General features: G+C 41.2%; 1 protein-coding gene across 1 annotated transcript; it reads right to left on the bottom strand.

Annotated features, from left to right (window-relative positions):
- Window positions 1-3,980: 3,980 nt before the first annotated feature.
- NTPCR (nucleoside-triphosphatase, cancer-related) lies at window positions 3,981-8,058 on the bottom strand (the record flags this gene model as incomplete). Its single annotated transcript, XM_009870726.1, has 3 exons — window positions 3,981-4,357; window positions 7,089-7,185; window positions 7,896-8,058. Coding segments are annotated over 3 exons (485 nt in total), but the record flags the coding sequence as incomplete, so codon positions are not given.
- Window positions 8,059-9,909: the final 1,851 nt, after the last annotated feature.

Genomic DNA, 9,909 nt, shown 5'->3' with positions numbered 1-9,909 from the left:
CCCCTGACATTCTGTGATTCTGTGAATATGCCTTTGGCTGACCAGTCCATGGAAATGGTGGACTTCAAGACCAGCAGATGTGAAAAACTGTGTAGTCCAGTGTCCTGCCTGTCGCTGGACCCATCTGCACTGCAGCACATGCAGATTACTGTAAACTGCCAAGCAAGCGCCAACATTTGCTCCTCAGCTCAGCTCCCAGGTGCAGCAAGGACAGAGCACAGAGCTGCTGGGGACTCTGGGGGATGCAAATTGCCCCTTCTTGGGAGACTGGGTCCTGACACGGAGCCCAGTGACCCACAGCACCATGAGCTACTAACTCAAATCAAAACATGGGGTGATGGCTGGGGTGGGGAAAGGGTTAACAAGAAATTCTGAAGTGTCAGTAAAAGCCTCATTTTTAAAAGCTGAAGAAATTTTCCTCACTCTTCAGATCCCTGCAGAGAAGGCAGGAAGAAAGCAGACAAAGAGAGATGAGCCAAAAAAAAAAAAAAAAGTAAGGGCAGAATAACCTTATTTTTAAGAAAGTTTGAGAAACGCCGTTTGACAAGGAAGGAGAGACACCACACTACGTGTGGCATAAAACTCTCTACCAGCAAGGTTTCACTGCATTGCCTGTAGCTGCATTTAAGATCTGAGTGCAAGGGTTTGTAACCCTTCCAGTACTACAGTCAATACTGAACAGAAAAAAAGCACTATTTTAACTAGGTGGCTGTCCTACCTGACGAATTTGTCCTTAGGAGCCTATAGTGACAGACACCCTCTCCAAATGCAACACTGCAAAACCTAGAGACAGTGCTCTCACCTACACCACTTGAACTGAAGACAGCAGATAAACATAGGACTGATGAAAAAGTGACAAGGGAACAAAAGGGAAGATCTGCCTGAAAATGTGGCTGGTTTTATAATCATTCCAAGCCTATTATAAGATAAACACAAACCTCCACAATAGCAAAGAGAGTAAGACAACAAAGAATGGAATTGCTCTTCAGCAGAGCTATTGAGAGACCCCAAGGTAAACAATAGCAAAGAGCACAGATCAGCCAAACTCTAAATCTCACAGCAAGTGTCCTGATACTCTGACTTTCAAAGGACCTTCTCAACATTTAATAGCTCTTCCCACTGTCTCACAGCCAACAGAAACAATACTACGTTTTATCTATCCCTTTTCCATACCTACATGCCAGAAGTCCAGCGAGAGCAGCAGAGAGAAAGTGCCAAGCTCTGGGAAATTTTCACAACTGTTTTATAAAGGCTGCTTGATAGACGTAAGTCTCCTCTTAAGATCTGGAGACATTCTGTGCAGGCAGCTTTCCCAGAGAGAACAAATCTCCCCAGTATCTCTACTGAATGTACAAACAGATGGGTAGATTTTCTGGCAGGGAGCTGAAAATAACTGTAGATGCTGCTTATACTAAGCATTTAGGTAATGTGGAGGAAACTACCACCTAGACTCCAAGCCGGCAACAGGAGAGGACAAAAGCTTTCTTCCTGTAACTGTTAAAAGTACCACCAAGGGAACCCCTCTTGTACAGCTTGTTCAAATGGAACATTTTCTTCTTCTGGTCCATTTAACTGTTTATTTTTTTTCTTACAAGGCATATGCAACCCAACTTCACTAATGGGTTTCATGAAAGCCAAATTAATAGATGGGAAAATGGAAGAAAAAGAACACGTGCCAGTTGCCAAGGATAATCTGATCCTATTTATGACACCATGTCTGCAAAACTACACAGACCAATGCAGTACAAAAAGAGCCTCTAGTTTCACTGGGAAGTTTAGTTCTCAGCAAAATGGAACTGGGCAACAATGGAAAGAAATGTGTTAAATGTTACAGTGTCCATTGTTAAGTGCTCTAAACATAGTAATAAATCCCCAACTGCTTTTAAGGCATCTGGGCCCATTTACACCAAGTGAATATGCCTTCAAGACAGAAGGGACTGTAAAACCCCAGAGAGCTGTCTCCATGCACTTAGTGTCAAACATCAGAGCTCTCCTTCCGATACTAGGAGAAGGATGAGAAAACTCCACCGAGTTCCTTGAAAACAGCCTAACTCCATATTGACAAAGCCTGCAGAACTTGACTGGAAGGCAGCCACTTGCTTCTGCATGCCTCCAGGCTGCATAAAAGTCAGGAAGAAATGAGTGACCATGAGCTATGTGGGCACTCCAGGTCCTCCCCATGCCACAGCCCTCAAAGAACATAGCTGGTGATCCGAGGCTGACTTCAGCAAGTAACAGCTCTGATTCCCCACGGGCAGGTTCTGCTCATGCACACGTTTTAACTAGCTGAGATAGAGCACGTAGTGTGTCACTGGAGCAAGCGAGACAGATGCTCTCCTGCTCAAGGCTTCAGCATCGCAGGTCTCTGCCACCTGGGAACTCCTGCAGGCAGTCACACATTTCACACCCATGCTTTTGGCTAACGGATTCACCGGAGAACTCTATTCAACCAAAGAAACCTGCATGTCCTAATCTCAGCAGCATAAACAGGATGGCTCATTTTTTTTCAGTCAAGTTGTTTTTTCTTTCAGATAGCGAAAAGATTGCTGCATTGAAATTTCCAGGAAGACTTTTGCTGGCTGAAGTCAGTACTCAAGAGAAAGATGTATGGGCAGAATGACAGAGGTAACAACAACCTGGGGCTGAGTGGCACGTGCCCTCAGAACAACACCTGATAAAGAGAGACAGCAGAAACCTCGAAGGCTCCCTTGAAAAGCCAAATGCTATTTTCTCTCAAACTGTTTCCTCCCGAGAGGGCCAAACACTCACTGTCGCCTTGCCCTGACTGCAACTTAAGCGTGGAATGACTGTTACGTTCAGTGAGGCATTCTCCATTCCCTCTTCCCCAGTTCTACCACTGTAAAGCGAGTCATATAAAATTCACGTTCTTGTGCGTCCCTGTTCATTAGCCTGACAACAACACCCATCAGCTTGTCAATGGGAAACCTGGGGTTTTACCTCTGAAAGGAATGGTAGGAGGTGAATACTTACGTGAGGAAAGGAATTTTCTCTTGTCTTTGCTCCTAGGATTGCTTTGGCACTTTATTAAACAGGCATTTAATTTAAAAAACAAGTTGAAGATGATGATGGGACTACCAGCTAAAAGAGGACTGAGGAACTGTCCTGAGCATTGCGGTTTTATTAATCTCACTTTCAAGAGGAAGAAAGAAGATGGAGGCTTTACTTTCTCTGTAGTAACTAAGATCGTTTAGTATAAAGTTGTTGAGCTACTGTTTTTTCCTTTCTCATTCACGTGGATGAAAACAAATTAAGCATGCTAACGGTGACATGCATCTGATAAAGAACAATATGCCGTATAGCATATTACTCCTGTTATTAAGCCAGGATGTCTAAGTCTACTTATTGAATTTATTATAGAGATGCACAGCTCAGTTTTGGATACATAGCTTTATTCTCTGCTATAAATAGTCACATTGAGCAGAAAAGAAATTAAAAGGAGCAGGGACTGCGTTTAGCTTGTTTTTGTGAAGCATCCAGGGCATTTACAGGTATTCCAGTGAACAGGCTACATTTTGTAGTGTAAGGTTTGAGAACCTCCTTGTAACTGACCAGAAAAGCCCTAATATTCTGAAAACTGTGTTTGTAAAAATAACATAATGAATTCCAAAACTGCTTCATTGACTCCAGAGAAAGCACGCTCCATTTAAAAGTGTCTTTCTTCTAGAAATCACTTCTGTAAAACTCCACTGCTGCTTCCCTCTCCCCCCCCTTTTTTTTCTTTAATATGATTATTGGTAATATTTCTGCAAGCCAGTCTGAGGAAAAAAAAAAAAAAGTATTTAAAAGTCTGACTCTACTTTACAAGATTTAACTCTTGGGGATAATGAATACTTATACAGTAATAATACTACAGCAACAAAACCTTTTAAAACAACTACATCACTACTTCTACAGCCCCTCACAAGCAAAGCCAGCTGTGTGAGACTGCTGCAGTCAGGGCCAAACGTGATTTTTTTAATAAGGTGAACACCTGCCCATTAAGACTAAAATGGAAACAAAAAATCCTTACTTCATACCAGCTACCCACAGCTATCAATCGGTAGTAACAATTAGATTTTAAACAGAGCCAGAGACAAACCAGCAACCTAGAATAGAAGGCTCTTTAAGGATATTAAATATTACTCACGGTGAATACTTCAACATCTTTCCTACTTCTTATTTCTTCAACAAGATCCAGTGGCTTTCCCTTAGGTATGGGAATAGTTCCAAGCACTACAGTCCCTGAGCCAGTCAGTGTTTGACGAACAGCTTGAATAAAAGCCTGGCTGAAGAGTTCCATTTTACCAATTTCATCTATGACACAGATTTTTTTCTCTGCATCACTGCCATGGTTTACCTGTGGAAAAGTGCATGACGAGACTGTAAACAGCACAGAACAAACAACAAAACTAATTTATATGCTAATGAAAGAAAATCCTCCAAAAGAAATCAAGTCAATTGTAATATCGAGGAAAGTGCCAGGGTCAAAGCTGCTTCTGGTAACTCACAGACTCACAAATCTATCATTTCTATTTTAGCACAGAGTTTTGGAAAGATAAAAATATATGCAGAGCATACATACAGACGATTATAGGAAATATCCATAATACCAGTTTTCCTTCAAAGCAGAATTCTCACAGTGGTCCCATACAAGCTATCTGAGAATCAAGAACTGGACTTTGCCTGCTACCAGCTCTCAATCAATGAGGGCCACCAATTCTTCAAAACTTCACTCTTCCTATCAAATTATGCATTTAGAAGTGATCAATGTCCACATCAGCATTAAAAAAAAAAGAATTGCATTAGATCTAGATTTGGAAGTTTCTCCTCTTGTAGCTTAGTCAAAGGGCAGGATCAAAACTAGCGTTTCTCTCAGAACAACTAGCTTTTGTGAAAGCCACCTGGGTGACAACCAAGCTGTTTCCAAGCCCCTCTCACATCAGAACAGACACCTGCTGCTTCTTTGTCAAAATACAGCTTATTCCCTCATCGTAGCCCTGCCCCTAGATTGTAGGGTAAGTGTCACACTAACAATTAACCGCATTTGTGGTTTGAGGTTTTTTTCCTGAAGCAAATACTCTGCCAAACAGTATCATGCTGCAGACTAGTGCGAGCAGCAGCGAAGCCCAGGAGAGAAAATGGGTGATTGCCACAGGGGAAAAGGCAACTTGGAAGGCAGAGGAACTACTCAACAGAAAAGGAAGTGCGTTGCCTACCCTCTCTTGATAATGGAGTACAGTTCTCAGTTACTTTTATTTATAGAAGTGAGAAGGAAATCAACTCATGTCAAAACACCACTGTAGATCCAATAACATATACTAATAGCAGCCATATTATACAGAACCTAAAAAAGAAAAAAAGAAATGTTTTCCCTTGTGAAGGTAAAATATTTGCTTCTGCAAAAGTGGAAGAACTGTATGACATGCATCTTAAAATCTTTGTATGCCAAGTCCCTGATGAGTAGCTGTTTTATCTAAAATCCTTTCATAGATCAGTGAGCTAAAAAGCCAATACTAGTCACCAGGTCACACATTGAGAAACGGGACATTTTGCTTTGAAAAAATTTCTCTGTCCTGCCTGGTAACATTGCCAGAACGAGAGAGATCATCCATTGTAGCATATACCTCTGTTTTCACTGGACCGAACAAGATCCAAGCCTGAAGAGGTGAAGCTGTCCTCCAGACTAAATGGGCACATGCCCACTCTGTGCTGCAATCTGGTCACACCAGGCTCTCCTGTCTTCATTCATCACTTGTCTCCTCTTGTGTCAGGAGGAGGCGAGGACCTTCCTCGCCTCCTCCTCTCCTGTCTTGTGCCACCTACATGCACGACCATGATCTCACACAATTATTAACAGTGCTTTCGACGAGAACAGGGTCATGCACTGTCTGACCCTGCTGGCCCCTCTTCCTCTTCCTTTCACTCTCTCATACTTGCAGAAAGCTCTACAACAATCAGGAAAAGCCAACACTGCCAACATCCTTCTAGCAAGATCTCTCCTGGACTTCACATTAATGCAGCACTAAAAGGATTCTGACTACAGTGCTGGCTTGATCAAGTCTTTTTTATTAAACTCTCCTTCTATTTACAAACAAGTAAATCAAATTACAGTGAAATTAAATATTTGTCCCATTTAATTCCTATTTTCTTTCTCCTTTGCTTCTAACGTCTTTGTTTTCCTGCTCTTAGACTTAAATGTTCCTTGACAAAACCAAAAATCAGAATCTCAATCTCATTTTTGCTCCTTGCACCTCTTTGGGGTTTTTTTTGTTCTACTAAAGTTCATTAAGAAGTCCCTTCTTTCTTGGTCCTTCGAGCACTGGCAGTGTAGAAAAATCACAATAGGATTATTTTAGTAGTACAGCAGCTGCTGCACACTGTTTGTGCTATGTTATTGACAAAATTAGATTTGTTCTTCTTTAATTTTGGAAAGGGGAAAGGTTGGAGTGAGAGAGAGGAAGTAAAGGAAAAAGGCAGTAACAGAATGTTAGAAGAAGGATAGGAAAAAGACTGTGTGGAAAGTGTGTCACAGCAGGAGCACTCCTTGTGCAGAAGACTAAATCGCAAATTCTCAGGCTGCTATTTCAATTATCAATTAAGGCCTACCAGTCTGCAGGTACTTACACAGCAGTAATCAAAATAACCTCTGGATTAAGAAAACAAATGCTTCTACTGAAAGAGTGAAATCAGAAAATGAAGCCTGTAAAGAAGACAAGCGGCAAAACCCTTTTTCTTGGAACCACTGACTCCACCCAGCTCTACATGGTAAGCCATTTGTACATTTTGTTTGCTTTCCAATATGTAAGACAGTGGCTTAGGAAGAAACTTTCTACTGTCTGTTTCTCAAGCCAAGGAAGTCCTGCTCACAGGATGAAGAATCAGAGTCTAATCTCTCCAACCCCACAATAAGCACAAGAGAACAAGGCAGTTTCCCCTCCAGCTTCCTCATCCTGAAGTGAATCAGAATCAGTGAGGGCCAAAAAGCAGGCCACATATCAATATCAAAAACTAGTGCTCTAGAAGGGCTTTCAATAATGCTGATTATCATAAAGCATCCACTTTTTCAGCAGTTTTCATGGAATACTCACATTTCTCAGCATAGGTAGAACCAACTGCTCAAATGAAACAAGGTCTACAACGTACTGTCCAACTCGATATTCCCGTCTTGAAGTAGAAGAATCAGAACTGGATGTGAAAGAGAGATACACAATTCCTTCTAAGTCATGACTTCAGTAAGAATACACTGCTGACATTTCAAGTGGATTTCTGATTCTGAGAAGTTAATCCTAATACGTCAAATTCCCTTAATGCTTCTAAGAAAAGGAAAGCAACTCTGTAAACCGTTCATTAAGTCACACAGCAGATAGCATACTATCAGATAATAAATATACCATAAGCTACCTTCACAGCTGTATAAGCTCAATTTTGAACAGCATAGTGAAGGGCAATATGATTGAAAAACAAGCAAGTGTATGTACACTGAAATCAAAATACATGCCTGAAGTTCAGATCTTTGAATTTGGTGATGTGACACTATGGGCAGCATCACAGGAGTAGCCTAAATCTCAGCACAGGCTGCAAAATGCTTAAACAACCTTGGGAAAATATTCAGTTTGCATGTGCTGCATCACACTATTCCAGGTGAACCTCCTTTATTAGCAGTATGTGAACTATCTAGTCAGATCAACCACATCTGAATGAGGTGCTAACATCACACTTGGACCTAGACTAAGTTTTTGCACCAAGCATGAAAAGCAAGTCTAGTGAATCAGGAGAGACTGTGAATCCCCCTGCACTTCGGAGGCGCCTCTCTTAGTGTGACTCTGAAACATAGCATCAGACTGGAGCAGAAGCATAAAACAATAAGCCACTTACAGTTCTTAAAACCTCAGTACCTGACTCTAGACAAAGGTCCTCGTTTTCCAGACAAAGTGACAACATCAAATCCTGTTCTCCTGCCACCATCTCTAACCTCCTCTGTGTAAAATCCATCAATGGGAACGCCTGAGGACTTTAGAGCCTGAGTGACTTTCTGGATCAAAGTAGTCTTTCCAACCCCTAAAAATAAAGACAAAATAAAAAGCACACAGGATTAATCTTCTTCTCTGCTAAAAGACCATTTTTAAACACCACAGTAATGATTCAGTTTAGCAGGAACATTGATTACTATTTAAGTTTGGAGGTTATTTTTATTTTCAAATCTTAGGAAAAACCAGAAACACCTTTCAAAGTTCATCTTGTGCTAACATTGTGATGGTTTATGAGCCATTTAGAAGTATGTCTACAGTGAAGTCACAACACAATGGTAAATACTTCCCATGCTATCACTAAACTTAGACAGCTTAGACTGCAGCCTGCCCATGCACTGAGCTTGCCCCAGGGCTGGTAAATACACAAGAGCCACATTGTTACACGACTGGTACCTGAGCTAGATGGAAGACTGACTGATGAATCAGCTTTTCTACCATCACTATTAACTACTTTTTAAGAACAGAACTGAGTTCATCTTCTTTATGTTAAATCATAAGGTCAAACCTGACTGCTATTACCAGGAGCCTAACTGGCACAAAGGACACCCAATTTCTAGCACATCAACAGAAGTAACAAGTGCTAAGTGCTCCTGAGATACCAGGTCCCACATGGCAAAAAGTATTTCCAACAACAGAAACATGCCTCTTATGATTATTGAAACAAGAGAGGTTTTGACTAGATACAGGAAAAAGCTTTTTTTATCAGTAGGACAATCAAGCCAGGGATCAGGTTGCACAGAGAGGCAATGCAGTCTTCACATCCTTTGAGGTTTTCAAGACTTGACTGGACAATACCTTGAGCAACCTGGTCTGGCCTCATATGTGACTCTTCTTTACACCTCCTAAAGTTCCTTCTCACATGAATTATCCTGTGGTCCTAAAATCCATTTTCTTACCCTAAGGTAGACCCTTAAAACCCTCACCCCCTGATGTCTCCTAGCACAGTTTGATGGAAACACTGGCCATGTTCCAGGCATCATCTCAGTTCCCCAAAAGAAGCTATTTCTTCTCCTTTGCCATTGTACAAGTACATCCCTTGACAATCTCCTTACAAATTCCATTTTATTGCCTCTCACAAAATTTAGTGATCACACTGCATTTTTAATCACTGCCAAAAAAAATCAGAAGACAGAAAATATCCTGCAGAAAAAGCCTTCAAATTCCTGGAGACAAGGAATATACACAAAATTTGAGGTGCATAAAGATGCCAGCAGAAATCATTTCAACATGCACGTATGAAACCCCTTCCTTAGATTTTAAACAGATTCAGCAACTACCTTCTTAACAGTCAATATCAATGGCAAAACATTCTGTGGCTTCAAGAGCGCTTAGTCAAACCATTATACAAACTTTTCAAAATTGAAGCCAAAGGGTTTCCTGGCATTTGAACAACTAATGTCAAACGTGGTGCCTTCAGCCTTTACCATCTTTCCGAGGCCTTGTCTCTCTAAGTGAATTTAATTAAATTAATTTGGCTAAGTAGATTTTCTATCTCTAATTTGGTTGCCTTCATTAAGTAAATTGCCAAATAAAGCTAATACGACTCAGTTAAACTAAGTTTAGTTTAAAGTTATGCATTTAGCTAATCAAAAAAATGACACACAACTTCAGTGACGTGAACAGTGGCCAGGCCTAAGCAGCCTAATCTCTGTGTCTGCTGGAGGGCTGCCTTTATTCGAGCGGATGAAAATGCAGAATGAAGCGAGTGGAAGGTTCTGCTACCTCAGCCAGGCAGTAACCGCTAAGACAAGCAGCCACAACAGGCTCACAAAAAGGAGAATTAGGCCCACTGCTTTACTGCTACACCACAAAAGAAAGCTTAATAATAACTTCACCAACCTTGCAGCTCGACCCTCACACTATAGCCCATTATACCTCC

Source organism: Apaloderma vittatum, unplaced genomic scaffold (assembly GCF_000703405.1).
Source record: "Apaloderma vittatum isolate BGI_N311 unplaced genomic scaffold, ASM70340v1 Scaffold45085, whole genome shotgun sequence".
Lineage (NCBI taxonomy): Eukaryota > Metazoa > Chordata > Aves > Trogoniformes > Trogonidae > Apaloderma > Apaloderma vittatum.
This window is presented reverse-complemented; position numbering and strand designations above follow the sequence as displayed.